This window comes from Trichomycterus rosablanca, chromosome 17, assembly GCF_030014385.1.
Source record: "Trichomycterus rosablanca isolate fTriRos1 chromosome 17, fTriRos1.hap1, whole genome shotgun sequence".
Taxonomy (NCBI): domain Eukaryota; kingdom Metazoa; phylum Chordata; class Actinopteri; order Siluriformes; family Trichomycteridae; genus Trichomycterus; species Trichomycterus rosablanca.
In genome coordinates this window covers 16,516,271-16,536,023 of record NC_086004.1, presented here as the reverse complement: position 1 = coordinate 16,536,023, position 19,753 = coordinate 16,516,271, and the positions used below count along the sequence as shown (strand labels likewise).

The 19,753-nt window shown below is 38.3% G+C and overlaps 1 protein-coding gene across 3 annotated transcripts in view; it reads right to left on the bottom strand.

The window, feature by feature from the left end:
• Positions 1-1,176: 1,176 nt before the first annotated feature.
• Positions 1,177-19,753, bottom strand: part of herc1 (HECT and RLD domain containing E3 ubiquitin protein ligase family member 1) — a 96,708-nt gene continuing 78,131 nt past the window's right edge. For all 3 annotated transcript variants that reach the window (XM_063013252.1, XM_063013253.1, XM_063013254.1), the window contains exons 54-78: positions 19,423-19,623; positions 19,200-19,330; positions 18,899-19,110; positions 18,685-18,805; positions 18,435-18,581; positions 18,242-18,343; positions 17,053-17,226; positions 12,383-12,727; positions 12,146-12,211; positions 10,189-10,314; positions 9,953-10,091; positions 9,619-9,800; positions 8,212-8,367; positions 8,016-8,138; positions 7,792-7,894; positions 7,508-7,677; positions 7,286-7,424; positions 6,354-6,523; positions 5,932-6,101; positions 5,586-5,751; positions 5,384-5,460; positions 4,998-5,250; positions 2,939-3,091; positions 1,944-2,249; positions 1,177-1,778 (exon numbers count right to left, since the gene is read on the bottom strand). In XM_063013252.1, the coding sequence (XP_062869322.1) occupies positions 1,593-1,778; positions 1,944-2,249; positions 2,939-3,091; positions 4,998-5,250; positions 5,384-5,460; positions 5,586-5,751; positions 5,932-6,101; positions 6,354-6,523; positions 7,286-7,424; positions 7,508-7,677; positions 7,792-7,894; positions 8,016-8,138; positions 8,212-8,367; positions 9,619-9,800; positions 9,953-10,091; positions 10,189-10,314; positions 12,146-12,211; positions 12,383-12,727; positions 17,053-17,226; positions 18,242-18,343; positions 18,435-18,581; positions 18,685-18,805; positions 18,899-19,110; positions 19,200-19,330; positions 19,423-19,623 (4,118 nt within the window). In that variant the 3' untranslated portion in view covers positions 1,177-1,592. The remainder of the gene's footprint in view (positions 1,779-1,943; positions 2,250-2,938; positions 3,092-4,997; positions 5,251-5,383; positions 5,461-5,585; positions 5,752-5,931; positions 6,102-6,353; positions 6,524-7,285; positions 7,425-7,507; positions 7,678-7,791; positions 7,895-8,015; positions 8,139-8,211; positions 8,368-9,618; positions 9,801-9,952; positions 10,092-10,188; positions 10,315-12,145; positions 12,212-12,382; positions 12,728-17,052; positions 17,227-18,241; positions 18,344-18,434; positions 18,582-18,684; positions 18,806-18,898; positions 19,111-19,199; positions 19,331-19,422; positions 19,624-19,753) is intronic.

Sequence of the window (19,753 nt, the reverse complement as noted above, 5' to 3'; positions counted from 1 at the left end):
TGGTCTGAGCACTGACAGGCTGACCCCCCACCTTTTCAATCTCTGCAGCAATGCTGACAGCACTCCTGCGCCTATCTTTCAAAGACAGCAGTTGGATGTGACGCTAAGCACGTGCACTCAGCTTCTTTGGACGACCAACGCGAGGTCTGTTCTGAGTGGACCCTGCTCTTTTAAAACGCTGGATGATCTTGGCCACTGTGCTGCAGCTCAGTTTCAGGGTGTTGGCAATCTTCTTGTAGCCTTGGCCATCTTCATGTAGCGCAACAATTCGTCTTTTAAGATCCTCAGAGAGTTCTTTGCCATGAGGTGCCATGTTGGAACTTTCAGTGACCAGTATGAGAGAGTGTGAGAGCTGTACTACTAAATTTAACACACCTGCTCCCTATGCACACCTGAGACCTAGTAACACTAACGAGTCACATGACATTTTGGAGGGAAAATGACAAGCAGTGCTCAATTTGGACATTTAGGGGTGTAGTCTCTTAGGGGTGTACTCACTTTTGTTGCCGGTGGTTTAGACATTAATGGCTGTATATCGAGTTATTTTGAGGGAAGAATAAATTTACAGTTATATAAGCTGCACACAGACTACTTTTCATTGTGTCAAAGTGTCATTTTGTCAGTGTTGTCCCATGAAAAGATATACTTAAATATCTGCAGAAATGTGAGGGGTGTACTCACTTTTGTGATACACTGTATATATATATATATATATATTTGTATTTTTCTTTAATGTCTTGTGTTTTGTGCTTAATATGTTATTGTTTAATTATTTGTTATGAATACCTGTAAGACATTTGTATGTTGTCTTTGATTAAAAAAATTCAATAAATAAAGTTGGGGAAAAAAAAAGTCTTCTTTGAGTGCACACAAACTCTTGGACGTTCACATTTCAACCTGACAATGACACTGAAAAGGTTTCAGGGTAAGTCTCTAAGTGAACTTATGTGGGCTAGTTTAAGCCCAGACCAATAGAACATCTGTAAAGTGACCTAAAGATGGCACTTCACAGATGCCCGCCATCAACTTTAATGAGGTACTCACAGGCAGCCGTGGTCGGAGGAGGGACAAGCCACAAATGATTGCCATGGTGTTGTGTATCCACAGCTCACTGATGTTCATTGAGAACATGAATGTTACAGTGTCTTAAACCAAAGAAATAAAACCACAAGAGTCCAATATTGATGCATTTATTTGGCTGCATTATGGAACTGGGTGTAGGCAATTAAATAAAGTTAAAACAAAATAAATATTGATACTAAAACAATTTCCTAATTAAGCATTATACAGAATGTACAACATTTCAATCCTTTTTCAAGAGATCATTTTATACACATTTCCCAAATGTAATAATCATATTCCAAAAAACCATGAAAAAGAATGAACAAAAAATGTGCTAAAGAAACTGTATCCTATTTGATAAATTAGGCCAACTTGATTACCGTAACTGCTAATAAAAGTAGTAATGATAAAAACACTGAGTTAATTAAGCATTTCTATGTAAATGTTCACCGTTTAAAAAGCCTGCACCAAGTTTTCATCTGTATTCATACAGGATTTACCAAACGTCTGTTTTTGTGCAAGGTAGAGGTTTAGTAGTCAGTGTCTGAACCCTCTGCGTTATCAACATTTCGAGACAACATGTAGTTGTCCATGTCAATTGAACGGCAGTTGTTGATAGCATAGCGCAGCCGCTCTGCCATCATAGACTGGCTGGAGTAGGGTGGAAGGCGAAGTTGGAAGAAACAAGTCTGAGAAGTGGGAAGACTATCATATGGCTGTGGAAAGAGAGACATAAAAAATCCTGAACAGGACATACATGTTTAAATATGTTCAGCACACATCCAAAGCAGGTAAAGCTGCCATTTTCAGTTATATCTACATTTTGAGTTTTTGCTTTGTAGTAGTAACAATGTGCACAGACACACAAAACTTTGCCTTACCCGGTCCACCTTCATGATTTGGAAGCGCTGTGAGATGTCGGCCATGTTTGCAGGAAGGCGTGAGCGGCCAGAGACAAAGCGCATAAAAAGCATCCGTTCTTCATTGGAGAACTCTTCCAGTGTCTGCCAGAACCACTGAACTAGCTGCTGTTGCTCCTCCACCTCACGGTAGCGCACCACCTTCTTTAGTACGTCAACACTGATCTCTGGAAGGCCGCACACCATTTGCTCCAGTTGGCGTGCTGTCAGCAGTGAAAGCAGGGGAACTGGCACAATCCATGACATGCCTTCACGTACTGCTGCTACCTGACTCACACAGGAAATAACATTTGTTACAATTTTGTAAATCAGTTGTAAATCAAGGTTTTAACTTGGTTGCTCATTAGCCAATTTAGAAGATTTAGTAGCCGGTCAGTATTTTTACTTCCTCTATAACATAACACGAGTCGGTGCAAAAAAGGTTTAATCAAATATGCTTCCTGAGGGAGAAAAATAAATTGCTTTAGTTTTAGAAGTAAAAAAAAATCTCGTAATGTCACGCCCCCCGGACAGGTACAGGTTGAAAACCCCTGGTTTATTTGGATGGGGCAGTCACAGAAGACTCATTGCTTTCAAGCACCATTCTAGCTACTTACATTTTATAAATTACACTTTTTAATTAGGTGTTTTATACAACACAATATTTGTAATCTTTTACAGTACGCACCTTTTTATGGGCAATAATGTAATGCTGCTTGCTAATGGCATTACAACTGTGATAAGCAAAAAAAGAATGAAAACCATCAGCAGCAATAATGTGGTCAACATGGACCGTAACCTAAAGGAACTCTAACACCTTGTAGAATTCATGCCACGAAAAATGAGGATGTTCTGAGAAAGCAAAAGGGATTCTACTAAGTTTTAGTAAATTGTTCCTAATAAAGTGGCATTTGAGTGTAGCTGCAGAAAAAAATCATAAGCTTTAATGACATGGCATTAAGAAATATTTAACAAACCTGACGGTCGATTTCATGTAGCCGGTATTCTATGGCACGCTCTACATACTCCTTTCTATTAGAGAAGGTCAGTGGAATGCTGTTTCCTCCCGGGATAATAGGCACCATTTTCCCATCAGCACTTTGACCCACAAATGAGTCAAGAGGAATCATCTACAAAATAAGCAAAAATTAATAATAAAATCAAGTGTCATTTACTCATGTTAATGCAACCACACATTCAAGCAAGTGTGGGATTATATTAATTATATATACTTATTATTCAGTAGCAATCACTATTACCCCCAAATTAGGTTTATTAGTAAATTTTACAAACTTTAAGCTGTTTTTTTCCCACTTTCCCCCCCCAATTTTTCTCCCCTAATCTAGTCGTGTCCAATTACCCTGATTGTGTCCTCTATACTAAATCGACCCTTCACCGCTGACTGAGGATGCCTCTCAACTGACATACGCCCCCCTCCGGCACGTACAGTCAGTACAGACTGCATTTTTCACTTGCACGAGTCGAGTTCATACACTGACGGGCACTGTGTATGGAGGGCCACACCCCCATCAGCATTATTCCTCAGCCCTGTGCAGGCGCCCTCAGTCAGCCAGCAGGGGCCGTAGTTGCACCAGTTATGAGGATCTATGATCCGACTTTTTTTTTACCCCCTAAAGCTGAACAACAGCCAATTGTTGTTCATGCTGCCGCCCAGCCCAGTCGGAAAGGCAGAGCTGTATTCGAAACCCCAACTCTGGTGCGCTAGCGTACTTTACCGCTGCGCCACCTGAGTGGCCCAAACTTTCAGCTGTTTGAAATAACACAATCAAGCAAGAACAATTTAAATAGTTCAACACAACATATACCAATTAGTTTCTCCAAATTCATCACAAAATGACTACTGCAGTCTCAGAATTATTCAAATTAGACCACCCTTTTGCTGTTATGAGCAGCTTCTGACAGTGATCCTGAAGAATCTTAGCCGATTCCTGGGACAAAGGCCTCCAGTTCACTAATAAACTTGGGTTTGTGTGCTGCATCTGCCTTTTTCAAATCTCACTTTTCCATGGGGTTCAAGTCAGGTGACTGTGATGGTCACTCCAGAATCTTCAGGGAAATCATTGGAAATCAAGTCTTGGTGGATTTTGAGGTATGCTTGAGATAATTGTCCTGTTGGAAAGTTGAATGGCACACAAGCATCACTTCAGCTTCCTCACAGAAGGTATAACATTGTCTCCTAGGATTTCCTGATTTAATTCATCTTGCCTTTCATACACTGCAAAATTCCAGTGCCAGAGGAAGCAAAGCAGCTGGAGAGCATCACCAAGCCACCTTTTTTTCCAACAATCATAGTTCCCCCACTTCTCACCAGTTTCCCTGTCCCTGTCACCTCGTTTCACAATAAGTATGGTATTAGCCAGATAATGTGTGGATGTCTGACCAAAGAGTCTCATTCCTCATCTTACTGCAAAATTCTTTTACATGAAGTTTCTAAAACTCTAACTCAACAGTGGCAACAGGTGGTCACCAGACAGTTCTGGAAACTCAAAGCTAACACGATGCACCGGATAACAATTTAAGGTGTCACAGTAAAGAGTTTGAATACTTCTGTGAATATGAGATTTCACTTTTTTGATTTTGAATACATTTTTTTAAACCCTAAAAACATGTAATTATCTTATTATGTCATTAAGGGTGATTAAGCGTCTGGTGGTAGTTAGCTGTGCACTTTTAACTTTGTTAATGAATGCTTTAGTGTGATTGAATATTTTCTTTATGGCTGTTGTTTAGTTGCTGTATTGAGAGCCTTTACTATGTAAAATCACCGCTCTAAGTATATTTAACACATTCTTACAAATTCTCTGTTTCTGATTTGTTTTAAAAGGTAAACTAATGAATTAACATTAAAAGTGCAGCTTAAAACCTAAGACACTACAGCAATGCCATTTGTTGTGAAAATAATACAAAATAACCAATCATAGGTGCAAAGCATAAGTTATAGTAACAGTCAGTAAAAAAAAAAACACTGTAAAATAAAGCACAGTTTTACAGGCTCTGTGTGTATAATTGTGCTACCTCATGGAAGTTCTGTTCAGTGATGCTGCTGTCTTCCAGATGAAGGATGCTGTTTAGTGTCTGCACATAGAGTAGGTCCACTTCCTCCAGGTCCTCCAGTGTGAGTGGGATGCAACACAGCTGCTTCCAAACCATCGGTGCCAAATGCAAATCCAGTGGTTTTTTGGTGCGGATGGCCACACCCATTAGGATGCCCAAAAACCTGAACTGCAGAAAATGCTCATCCAGGCAAGCTGATGGATTCAACAGAAACCTAAAATACACATACATGCATAAGCAAAGGAGATTATGAACATCCTTCCCACGTGCACTGAATTAATATACAAAGAGTGATTGGTGTAACTGTTTACAAAAGAGTATGAGTTTGAATAAAGGCTGAAATTCACCTGTCTCTGTTGTAGCCTACTTCCGCTGTAGCATTAGGAGAGGGAATAAGAAGGTCAACCACCCCTGTCTCAAGTTCCTACAAAAATGAACAAAAAAATATATCACTTAGAGCTCAAATACAGTATATGGCATCATCATGGTATCACAATAATATTCATCTAAGTAATTTTTTTAACAGTAGTCAGTGAAAAGTGGCTATACCTGACACATTTCAGTGATTGTGTCATCAAACACTCCTCCGGCATCATCAGCTCCCTCTCCCACTAGCTTGACTTTCCAAGCACGGGATGGCAGCCTTAGATCAGATGCGTTCAGCTTCACCACCTGTCGAGCAATCTGCACAAAGATGGGCTTACATTTCCGCCCTCTTTTGTGACAGAGAAAAAGACAAAAATACAGAAAACAAAAAATGAATAAGGAGAAGAAAAACACTTTTAAGCATCTGCTTCCACAGAACAATCTCACCTAACAAAAATATTTGACTATCATATATTCAACTTAAAAAGTTTATGGCACTAATATTGTGGACAATGCATACATCACTGACCGAGTGGAAATTCTCTTGACGGTGATCTGAGGGCCGTAGTTCTTTCCCTGGACCATAGTCTTACCAATGGAGCGCACCATTGGAAGCATATAAACACGTGGGGCCAGCAGGGGCCTCAGCTGCCCTTGAACTATACCCCAAGTTCCTTGGTTATAATGTGATGTGCAACTCTGAAACAGGCAAATACGCAGAATTTTTTATTGTTCATCGCATGTAATAACATTTCAGCATGTTAGTATGGTCTGCTCAGGTAGTACCACAACTATTTAACTTTCGCTTAGTGTTTTTATAACATTTTTATTTTACTTTCACTATATAACAAAAAGTAGGGCTAACTCACACAGCTACTACAGTTGACTACACATAGTGTTTATACATATCTGTTGGAGTTTTGTTACACATGGCTAGGTGTGTATGTGTACCTGGTTGTTGGGGCTAAGATTGAGCAGTTTCCAGGAGGAGTACATAAGGTCAGAAAAATGGTAGAGCAGACGCAGTCTGGCCCTCAGTACCTCCATGCTAACATCTCGCAGAGCATTATACTGAGGAGGCACACTTACAGGCAAGCCTAACTGCAGTGGTACTGAAGATCCTAGACAGCAAAAAACATAAGTTTTAGCTGCAAATGGATTAGAAGTTGCACACAGAGACCTGTGTGTGTGTGTGTGTGTGTGTATATAATTCAGTTTGAAAAACAGACAGGCAGAGAAAAAGAGAGACCTGACCATGAGCTTGTTGGACATCTCTATCCAAACACACTGATATTAAAATACAGTTGTAAAATAAATCTTATAAATGATATAAGATCATAAATAAATAAAAATGATTAAATACATAAATACGTTAAAACTGCCATGTCTTAATTATTTAACCCCTACATTCTCTTAATAGTTCTCCTATCCAGTACTGATCACTTTATTTGTAAAATATAACCTTGCTCACAGCATAAAAACTTTTATTATTTTCCCAATCTTATTATTACTTCTTGTACCTGTATTATTTCAGTGATTAAGTGCATATACCAATTTTACATGTATTTTTATGAGACACTGGTATTTTGTAATCAGGTTATATGTTGGTATTTGAAAGGCACAGTGTGTAATCCTGTCTGATAATGTTAAGTGTACTACACAGCAATAACAGGCAATGCAAACTTAGTGATTCTGAGTCTTTAAAAGTTTACTGTGCACTAGGTTTAAAAATGTTTATTTAAAAATAAAAAAATACAAAGCCAGAAAAAGGAAAGGAAAAAATAGTTTATATCTTATAATAATAGTCTTATAATTTCTAGAGCTAATATTCTACCCATACAACTTTTAATGCCTCTTTCCGACACCTTTTTGTATTTGTATACCTGGAGCTCTCTGTGGGATTGATGGTGCGGTCCATGCTGCACTGTGGCAGCGTCCTGCGGATATCTGCAGGATGTTCTTGCCTTGCAGAACGGTAATAAGAGTTGGCTCTCTTACGTGGTTTGTGTGGCCCAGACCCAGCTACAAAATATGCATATACAAACTCATTATTATAAGAATATTGCAAAACTACTTTGTTGCAGTTGTGTAAAGTACTAGCTTACTTGTCCCTCAGAGTTGCTACCCCAAGCATAAACATCTCCTGTGGATGAGAGAGCAAGTGTATGCTCCGAGCCCACTGCAACATCCACAATGAATACACCCAATAGGGCAGGCACCTGCTGGGGCCGATTGTGATTGCGTGCCCGCCCCTCTGGCAGACCAATCAGACGATCTATAACATTAAAATGGAAAACAGACATTAGTTATTTAAAGAACCAGATATTTATTAGAATATACATTGTCCACATTCGTTCATGTTAAAATGTGCTAACACACTTGCTGGTACCTTGGCCAAAAGTGTAAATGTTTCCATCTTTGGTCAAAGCCACAGAAAACTGGGTCCCACAAGCAACCTTTTTAATCCCAATTCCACACAGAACATCCACTTTCTAAAAAACACACATGCACACACAAGCATATATGCAATGATGCTGTTGTACTCTGTAACAAAGTTTAACACTGACAATATCTGTGTGATATTGTCATGCAATCTTTTTAAAATCTGAATACCTGTGGTGAAGATTTAGCAGTTGAGTTACCAAGACCCAGCTTCCCGTAGTCTCCGTCTCCAAATGCCCAGACTGTCATTCCATCAGCTGACACCACCAAGGTATGATTTAGACCACAAGCCACCTGTATGTACAACATAAATGAATGAACACCATCTACATGGCAATAAATATGTGTTAATAGAAGTCTTGTTTACCTGGCCAACCTGATGACCCTCCAGGGCATTGACTCTCTCAGGCAGTTTCTTATTGGATGTGTTGCCAAGGCCGAGTCTGCCATAGTCTCCATTCCCAAAGCAAAACAGCTTTCCATCCGCTGTTACTACAGCAGAGTGCTTAAACCCACAAGACATCTGTGTACAAAAACACAGTTATAATCAAGTTTTATATTGTACTTAATTATATTTTACATAGAATATAAAATACTTATAATTAAACACAACTAAACATGTTAGCAACAGGAAAGGGGAAATTTTGTAAAATGCAACAAAAACCTATTTGTTATGCAAATAGGTTATACCTATTTGTTGTCTCCTGTATGGTGCATCATAAAAAGAAGAATCACACGACAGTGATCACAGACTGTTGAGGAGCTAAAGTCTTGTATCATGCAAGAATGGGCAAAATATTAATTAGCAAAACTGTACAGTTCGTATCCTCAGTTGCTAAATGTTTAAAAAGTGTAATTAATAGGAAAAGTAATATAACATAATAGTTAACATGCCTCTTTTCAAGTATACCTTATTAACTTTTTAGACTAGAATTAAGCTTCCCAGTGAAAATGATCAAATCACAGGTTCATGTTTTTATTGCAGTTTACAAAGTGTCTAACTTTTCTGGAAATGGGGTTTGTATTTGAGAATAGGTGGGCCATAAGATTTCTACACAGAACATAGATTAAAAGGTAAATACTTACACAAGCAAGCAACATTCAGAAGATTGTTACAAAGTTTTTAAATATGTTAAACTGTTTGACAAAGTTGGCCTTATATTATGCAGATTTGTGAACATTAGCTTTGACATGCTTCTGTGTTTCAGAAACAAACACTGTCCCAAATACCTACTTTACTCTCCTGTATTCGAAACAAGGCAGCACATAGACTATGGTATCTGAACACTTGAAAGGCTAAGCACAATATTTTAGACACATCCATTTTGTGTTTTATACAAAGATTTTTTAAATTATGTTAAAAAATACTTACAACCTGTTGGACAAGTTTTGGCCAAAGCTGAAGCCAAAAGACTGAGCTGAGCCACAGGAAGAGACGCTTTTGTTTACACTCAGCCTCAAAGCTTAATCATGGTTAACAATTTATCAGTTAACTAGATTTAACTGTATTTTTGGGACTTATACATTGATTTTATTTTCGATTTTATAAAAAAATAAAATCTGGGACAAAATAAACCCAAAATAAACAAAACTGTTTTATAAAAAATTTTTATAGGACATCAATATGTGAATTACATTCTGCCTGTGATGTCCTGTGCTGCCTGTGATGTCCTGTGCTGCCTGTGTGTTATACAAACTTTAACATAATTTCATAAAATTGCTGTCACATGTTAATTTGGTTGTGAAAAAATGCAAGTGTTTTTCTGAACCAGACCTGCACCACCTCCTCCCCTTGCAGGGCCTCTATCTGTCGTGGTCTTCGTTGACGATCACTGTTGCCATGGCCCAGTTTGCCATAGTCACCATCTCCCCAGCTAAACACCTCACCACTCTCAGTCAAAGCCATTGAGTGTCCATCAGAGCCACAGGAAGTAACTAGCTGGGTTACCACAAAGCCTGCACATAAATGCATGCCGACCACAAGTGTCAACAAAGACATTAACAAAAACTGAAATGACTGCTGTAACTGATGCGTATGGTAGTCCTGCTACTGTGATAGTCCATAAAAACACTTAAAATATTGTCTGTGTATGTGTTTGTATTGTTACCTTGCAGTGCTGAGATGACAGTGAGAATATGCAAGTCATCAGAATTGCCCTGCCCCAGGCGACCATAGCTGCCCTCTCCACATGCAGACACTGTTCCATTGGCCTGAATCCCGAATGTGCAGTTCTGCCCACATACAACCTGCACATGCAGTTATAAGAATAGATTCATTAACTAATTTTTGTCAATGTTAAATTGTGTGCATGTATGCGCTACAGAGAAAGACACATCTGTGAACCTGCTGAGCCTGAGAGAAAGAGGTAGCAAGTGTAGGCACCAGAATGTTCCGTCCAGCCTCTGCAAGCTGACCATGACGACCTGCCCCCCACAAATACACATCACATTTTCCACCAAGGTGCCAGTCCTGTTCAAAACATTAAAACATATTTGCCTTGGGTTTGTTATTTGACTCAAGCTTTTGTTGAATTAAATATTTGCAAAAAGATTTGGGGTCGTCTGTCCCGATACATTTGAACCAAATGTGACTCTACTAATAACAATACACTCAATACTACAACAATACACAAAAGTAAATCATGGTACCTTGAGCCAATATTTTTTTATCTTGCAAAAATTTATATAATTAAGTTTTATGATATCACTGACTTTTTTTTATTTTTAGCTCTGATGACACACAAACTGTTAGTCTTGTTTCAAGATACTAGTATAATTAATCTGAACATAAAATATTTAATAAAATAATGAAAGATTATTTAAATGAAAAATTAAACTTCTCATAACTTAAACATGTTGCTGACTTAATTTCTTAAAACACTAATTTGATTTAACCTGCCCACTTAATGTCTGGATAAGTTCCAATGGCACTCACTCTGGTGACTGAACAAATCACAAAGTAAATGCTGTATAAAAGTTTTTTCATTTTTTGATTTCTTTTTTTAAAATTCTTTTAGCAAGTCTGCGAGAAAATAGACTTGTGAGACAAATGTTCTCTTATGCATGGAGGTATAAAATTTTATATGCTCTTTTTAATAAATATTGTATTTTTCTATATTATACATACTCACAGGTCACAATTGAAGCACACTAAATTAATAATTTATCCATTTCAGCAGATATATGCACTACTGGAGAGCTTTAAAGTACGAAATACATACAGTACATCAATTGTTCTGCCTTTTTACTTTCAATTCAAACAATATGATTGAAATACAAATTCACTTAAGAGTAATGTAATGCAAAAGTAGGATGGCACTGTAGATATAAGAGAAGCTATAAAACTCTCTTCTAGACTTCAACCCCAAATCAAAATAAGTTTGGACAGAAAAAATGCAGCATTTCTTAAATTGACTTATTTCATTGCAGACAGTATGAACCCAAGATATTTCATGTTCAAGATCAGTTAAGTTGTCCCATTGTTTTGCAAAACGTCTTAAGATGTGCAACAATACGGGTTGTAGTCGTCACATTTTCTTCCGAAACCATGATTTTGCAATATGAGCATGTGGTTTTGAACTGTCTTATTGAAACATGCATTTACGTCCGTGGAAAAGATGTCATTTTGAAGACAGCATATAATGCTCTAAAATCTCAACCTACTTTTCTACAGTAATGTTGCTATCACATAAGTGTAGATTTAAATTACCCAAGGGCACTGACACAGCCCCATACCATGACAGACCCTGGTTTTTAGACTTGCTGATAATATTCTAGATGGTCACACCATCAAGCATCCACCACCATCAAGCATCCATTAATAACCATTAAAACTCCATACTGTAGTGCTTGACAAAGGGTTGCCAAAGTTATCCCTTGCCGATGTGGTTACATCAGCTATTGATGAATTACAGTTTTTGATGCAGTACCAAGGGATCGGAGATCACGGGTGTTCATCTTAGGCTTGTGTCCTTGCCCGTTTTGAGATTCCCTGAATCATTAAATGATGTTCTTTGAGAAACGTTGTTTTTAAACATCTTTTGGAATGTGTTGCAGGTCTGATAAGTGGGAATAGATGTATTTTAACAATGACATGTAGTTGACCAGAAGAAAAAACATGAAATATATTTATACTTTTTGAAATGAAATAAGTCAAAGCAAATGTAAGAAACTGCATTCTTAATTGGCATTTTCCATACCAGCTTTATCCCAAATTGGAGTTATGGAATAATCTTACAAAATAAATAAAAAGACTATAATAGTACTAATATTTTTTTAAACTACATTCTTTGTGTTGTTACCTCAGGTCTAAATGTGGCCCATGACATTATGTGCTCATCCATCCCAGCAGTCCATTTACTGTTATCCTGGAACAAAACAAAATCTTACACATCATACTACAAAAAGTTAACAAAAAACATACTCTTTTAATAATTAAATATCAACGTTAATAACAGCTTGTATAAGTAGTTTACCTTCATAGGCAAACTTAAACCTCAAAACTTAAACTTTTCTTTAAATAAATGTACAGTACTTACCATTAGCAATGACATCTTGTCCTTGGCCACAGGCTCCAAATCAGGCACACTAAAGGATTCTGGGAAAGAGTGTCCTCGAGCGAGAGCCTCAGCTGTCTTTACAGTAGTGGAAAAGCAGTGAAGCCATGACCAGTCACTGCTGCCCCACAAATGTAAATGTGGTGAAGTGCAGGAAGAGGGAGATGATGAGCCAGATGAAGAGCCAGGTTGAAGAGTACAATGGACAAGGTGAGGTGGCACAGGAGGGTGACATAGTAGAGTGTCCAGCTGTAGCCCAACACCCAAAGAGGCCAAACACTGCATATAGGGGCTGTGGATCAGCTGCTCTCCACACACCACATGTGGCTATAGGACATGCACACATACACACAGATACACATGCTACTACATACTGGTGCAAATATAAGTACAGTTCAGTTTAATAAATTGACATTAGAATTTAAAATATTAGAAATTAAATGAAATGATTCAGGATACAGGCGCACAAACTCCTTACTCATTCCACTGCTTGTTGTAATACAAATATCAACCAGGATGTTGTTTTCATTCATTGGTAAGCACAATTTTTTTTAAATACAATGAACTAACTTAATCAGTCTAATGTAATAAACTTCTCTAATTAGTTATCTACCACAACATAAATTGATTGTTAGCTAGCAAGTTTACCACAGGATGAATTAGCTAGTTATTTATATATGTGATATGTCCACCCAGAGTTCTTACTTAAATCAACACACAATATGTATCAGAATATATTCTAATTAATGAATTTTAATAAGTTACCCTAATTATCATTGCCATGGTGATGGTGGACGCTGGCGCATTTGGCTGCCGCTACCGTTACCGTATTTTACCGTATTTTACCGTATTTTATTGTATTTTTATCGTTTTTCGTTTTCATCTTTTTACACACCTTGTGGATCTATTTCTTTTATGTTACTTTTGATACTTTTATTTGTGCTTTTGATACTTTTTGTTCTTTCTACTGTACATCGCGTCTGCGGCCGGTGGTGAACGGTGGATGAGTTTTCCTGGGATCGGCACGATGTTGAACTATTCCGTTGACCAGCTGAGGAAGTTCAACAACTGCACTACTCCATCGTGTATTTCAGTCATCAAACAGCTTGGACTCCTTCGCCGGCCTCGTTATATTCACAGGGGCTCCCGGAGAAAGCTTGTTTATCTTCGAAACGGTAACGCTATTCCATCCTTCTGGTCAGCCGTGCGCACTGTCGCTCCGCAAACACGTCATCAGAGCGCTGCTGCCTTGCACACCAGTAGCGGTGTAGTCTCCATGACAACGCTGTCCACGGAGTGGGATGGGAAACGCGGAGTGGACTTAGCAAATCTCCGTTCTCTTCCTCGTTCCTCACAGCCAACTACACAACAATACCACTTGAAAATGGCATTGCTTAATGTTCGTTCACTCAACACAAAAAGTACTGTACTCAGTGAATTTATATCTGACAGTGAACTAGACTTTTTCTGTCTCACTGAAACTTGGCATAAACCCTTGGATTATTTTATGTTAAATCAGACCACGCCAATGGGATACTCGTATATTGATGAACCTCGTATGGAAGGGCGAGGTGGTGGTGTTGCTGCAGTCTATAGGGATGATATTAAAATAACCACTTTGTCTTTTCCTGCTGCTCTTTCTTTTGAACACCTGGCTTTCAAGTTGTCAGGGCCTACTCCTCTGGTCACTGCTGTAGTTTATCGTCCGCCAAAGCCAAACGCTTCCTTTCTCTCTGATTTTTCAGATTTTTTAACCCAGCTTAGTGCCCTCTCATCCTCTGTACTGCTTATGGGTGATTTTAACATCCATATTGATGACAACAACTGTAAATTTGCCAGGGAATTTTTGGAATTGTTACAGTGTTTTAATTTCACACAACATATACATTTTCCAACTCATAAAAAAGGTCATACTCTTGACCTTGTCTGCTCTACTGGTGTCCTAGTTCATCAGCCGTCCAGCCATGACCTTACTGTCTCTGATCATTTGACAATCATCATGGACATTGAGGTCACTAGGCCCATCACTAGAGCTAAACGTAAAATATCCTTCAGGAATCTTCAATATATCTCTCCCTCTGCTTTCTCAGATTCTCTTGTTAAAAAGATGTCTGTCTGTCCTGTACTGTCTAGTAATTCATCTGACCTTGTCGATTACTATAATGACATACTCGCCTCATGTCTTGATGAGCTGGCTCCTTTGAGAACCAAATTTGTTTCATTTAGTCATTCCGCACCATGGTACACAATTGAGCTTCACCAAATGAAATCCCGTAAACGCCAGCTTGAAAGACTTTATAAGAAAACCGGTCTAACAGTACATTATCAGATTTATTCTGATTATCTTCAACATTACAAAGACGCTCTTACGGCAGCCCGATCCACTTACTATTCCGAACTCATACATGCTGGATCAACAAATCCTAAGACTCTCTTTTCCACAATAAATAAACTTCTCAAACCAATTGACAATACTACCAATTCCTTTACAGTTGACAAGTGTAACTCTTACCTCTCATTTTTTCAAACAAAAGTTGAGAATATCCACAATTTTCTGACAGTTTCCCCTGTCATCTCTGTTTCTCCGCCTATCTCATCTCAATTTATTACCCAGCCTCTGTCTCAGTTCTCACCTGTGTCTCTTTTGGACCTATCTGAGATCTTAACAGGGATGCGAAGCTCCACTTGTGTTTTGGATCCTGCTCCATCAAAACTTGTTAAGGGTTGTTTTCCAGTTATCTCATCACTTATCACAGAGATAATCAATTCCTCTCTTAGTTCTGGCTCAGTCCCTCAATCACTCAAATTGGCTGCTGTTACTCCCATACTTAAAAAACCTGGACTTGACTCTAACATTATGAGTAACTTTCGGCCCATTTCCAATCTTCCATTTCTGTCGAAAATACTGGAACGTGTTGTTGCCTCACAGCTCAAAGATCACCTAAATTCCAATAATCTATTTGAATCATTTCAGTCTGGTTTCCGCCCCCAGCACAGCACTGAGTCAGCCCTCCTCAAAGTCACAAATGACCTTCTTCTTTCCTCAGACTCTGGACAAATTAATATTCTCGTCCTCCTTGATCTTACTGCAGCTTTTGACACCATTAATCACTCCATTCTTCTGTCCCGCCTTGAATCCTCTGTCAACATCACTGGTACTGCCCTTTTGTGGTTAAGGTCATATCTCATAAACAGACAACAGTTTGTTAATATCAACAATTGTAGTTCTGCCATTGCTCCACTGTCCCAAGGCGTTCCCCAAGGCTCAGTGTTAGGTCCCCTTTTGTTTATTCTTTATATGCTCCCCCTTGGTGACATCATACGTCGGCATGGTTTACATTTCCACTGCTATGCTGATGATATTCAGCTTTACATCTCCTCCAAATCCATTAATACTGAACTTCACTCCACTCTGACAAATTGCATCACTGAAATGAAATTGTGGATGAAAGCTAATTTCCTCAAATTAAACTGTGAAAAATCAGATATGATCATCGTAGGTCCTACAACCCTGGCAAAAACCACAAAAAATTTTCAAATTACCATTGATAATGACACTTTGTCTCCGTCTTCTAACATCCGAAATCTTGGTGTAATTTTTGATAGCAACCTCTCTTTTGACCGCCATGTAAATCACATCACCAAAACTGCTTTCTTTCATCTAAAAAACATAGCACGTCTACGTCCATCACTCTCCTTTTCTGCCGCCGAAACCTTGATTCATGCTTTTATTACATCCAGAATTGATTATTGCAATAGCATCCTTTATGGTACATCTAACAAAATCCTAAAAAAACTTCAGTATATCCAGAATTCAGCTGCTCGCCTCCTTACTCATACTCGCTCCCGTGATCATATTACACCTGTTCTACAAAAACTTCATTGGCTTCCCGTTGCTCAACGCATTCAATTCAAAATTCTTCTATTCACTCACAAAGCTCTCCATAATCAGGCCCCATCCTACCTCACCGACCTGCTCCATCAGCACATTCCCTCCCGTAGCCTTCGCTCTTCTGAGGCTAACCTACTGTCCATACCCTCTAGGACCAAGCACCGGACCTGGGGTGACAGGGCCTTTTCCATAGCTGCTCCATCTTTATGGAATGCTCTCCCCAAACACCTACGAGATTGTCCTGACCTGTCCAAATTCAAGTCACTTCTCAAAACTCATCTATTCAGAGTGGCATTTAACTTGTAACAACACAAAATAAATGCTTTTATTTTTGCTATTCTTTTTAATAGTTTTTATACTTAGATCACGACAGAAATGTGAAGTCCTAGATCCTAAAACTTGTAAAGTTTTCAGTTTCCTGATTGCATGTAAATCTGTCCTGTTTCTGTCTAATTTTAAGAAATTGTTCTATATTTGTTGTTCTCTCTCATAATTTAGCTAATTTTTAATGAACTGTCTTATGCTGCTCTTTGTTTTTATCTTAATTATTCTTGATGTTGATGTACTATTTTGATTTTGTACTATGATTTGTATGGTGTATGTACGTATTTGTTTTGATTATTTGTCTTATGTAAAGCGTCTTTGAGTATCTTGAAAAGCGCTATATAAATAAAATGTATTATTATTATTATTAATTAGTGTCAGCAAAATTTAGATTTGAATTTAGAGATGGGGTTAATAAAAGACATTGTATTTGTACCTTTTCATATGCGTACTGTTCCTGAAGCATGATGGGGAGTCTCTCTAGGAAGGCCCTCATGCAGGGAGCCATGTTTAGTCCCACAACTCCCTGTTTCTTTAGGGCACTGCGACAGGTTGCTAATACATGGTTGGCTGCCATGAACTCCATAGAACAATTAACAACTAGAACATCCTACAACAGAAATTCAACAAGGTCATTAGAAACTAAAAATGAACATCCTGAAATGGTTGGTAATACGGATGCAGAACAGCACCAGTATCTCAGGAATAGGCGTTTAAACCTTAGGTCACTGTCTGTGAGAATCTGGCATGTTAACCCTGTTTCCCTCTCTTAAAAGCAGTAAAAGTACTATTGTTGCCCTGCTGGACCAACCATGACTCTGATCAGGATTAAGTGGTTACAAAGTCAATCTTGGTATTAGACAATATTAGTATTATTATTTATTTAATTGTTTTTTAAATATATAAATTTACTATTTACAGGGGTCAGCAAATTGTGCTTAAAATTAAACAAAATAATTGTTGATTCAATACAAATGTTGATATAAAACAAAAACTACTCAAATGCTTAATCAATTCACCTACTGACAATGATTTATTGTAAAATATTAAAACACTGTAAATGGGCACAATTGACCATCAATGTAAATGAGAAGGCATATTATATCAGCAGGAGAAGAAAAGTATAACTTTTTGATCACACCTAACTCAAAAACAAATTGTATTAAAATAGTGACATCCATGTGATCTATTTCCTTTATATAACTGATTTATTACACCTGTTAGCAGGTGTTGTGGCTGAAACACATGAATGCAATAATTAGAAAGGGCGTCTCAATAACGTTTTCCATGCAGAGTATATTAAAATCGCAATAGAACAATCAACAACAAATAATCGTTATATAAGGATGATGCAATAGCAAATAGGTAAGTCTATTGCAAGGTAGTAAAGCTTATATTGAGTATTTTTAGTTTGGAATTTTAGGTGCTGACAATATAAAAACCTAAAATTGAATTTGTTTTTGCATGGAACTGAATTTAGTATTATTAAAAATTAGAAAATAATTATGAATGTACAAAATGTCTAAGCAGGTCATGTCCGTGCAAAAAAGGTCCAGTTTTTTTACTGTATCACATACATATATCATATTAAAAATATAATTTATAATACTATCAAGATTTGCAACCTTTGATCGACTGGAGCAGACAGCCACTCCAACATCTGGGATCCACACAGTATTCTGAATAGCTCCAGAGCCAGCAACAACAGTCTGCAGCACTGAGCCATCCTACATACACATACACAATTTTAGTTATATGTCCACAAATGCATTGCACTAAATAAATAAAACCATACTAAAGGGTAATTCTGCAACTGACCCGAAGTGACCAGATGTTCAGGAGCCCTCCTACACCCCCAGACACCAGAGCCAGACCGTCTGGACTAAACGCTATTGTCTTAACAGGTGTTATATGACCCCGCAGTTGAAAGATGCACACTGCTGCCTTACACCATTGTGGGGCCAGCTGGAAATCAGATACATCATAACACACATAATGGATACAAAATCAACAGTAAAATGTCAAACTGGCAATACAGATATTCATGATTAAATATAACAAATAATACCTTGGGTTTAGACTTAGAATCCATTTCCCACCATGCCTCTGTGCTGGCTGAACCGGACTGGGAAAAGGCTGAAGGGTCCTGAGGTACAGTCCACACAGACACCAGGCCATTTTGGCAACACCTGTTAGGCACAGAACAATTGAGAATACGCTATAAGCAGAGAGGAGAAAATAGAACCACCGGTAAATAAGTGAATTTGTTTGTTTATACATACGTGGCCATCATGTTGAGAGCTTTGGGTTCTTGCCCAGGCAGGTTGCACCAAGCAACAGCATTTACAACACTGGGATGTGTGATGCTTTGAAGACATCCCCAGCTCTTTCCAAGCCCTATCCCAGACTCTGCCCATAGATGCACCACCTCTTCTTTGGCACAGCTTAGCAGGATCTGGCCACCTGGTGCCCAATGCAATGAACTGATGCTCTCCTATATTCAAACAAGGAAGGAAATTAATATTTTTATTTCATGCATATATTTACATATGTGCACAGTGTTTTTATATGCAACAAGCAAACCTTATGTGCATCTATGATGATCACAGATCCATTTTCCAGAGCTTCTTTACACCCAATCAGAAGCTTTCCATCAGAATAGCCAACAACAAACGGGCGATCCTCACTGTACCATGCAATGTGCATCACTGCCACTAAAAAAAATAAGTAAACAAGACAATAAATAAAGTTTGCCAGATGGCAGTCAACAAAGCATCCATAAATGTGCCTTTGTGTGTCTATGTACCATCTTTTCTATAGCAGTGTTGTAGTTCAGTTCTCTGCATGTTTGAGGGATCCAGAACTTCCAGCAAGCTCAAAGTTCCATCTATGCGACCAACCAGTAGCAGCTCATGAGATTCCCCAGCACAGGGACCCCCGGCCTCATTCTCTGGCCATGCCAGCGATGAGACCCAGTGAGGCTGGATGTCCAACAAGCCTTTACCGCCTATCATATATAACACACAAATACATTAATCTATAACTGCAAACCTGCTAAAGATGACATACCTACTCAAATGCTGAGGACAGGTTACTTTATGGTATGTAGTTTATGTAGAGTTTATAAAGCTGTAATG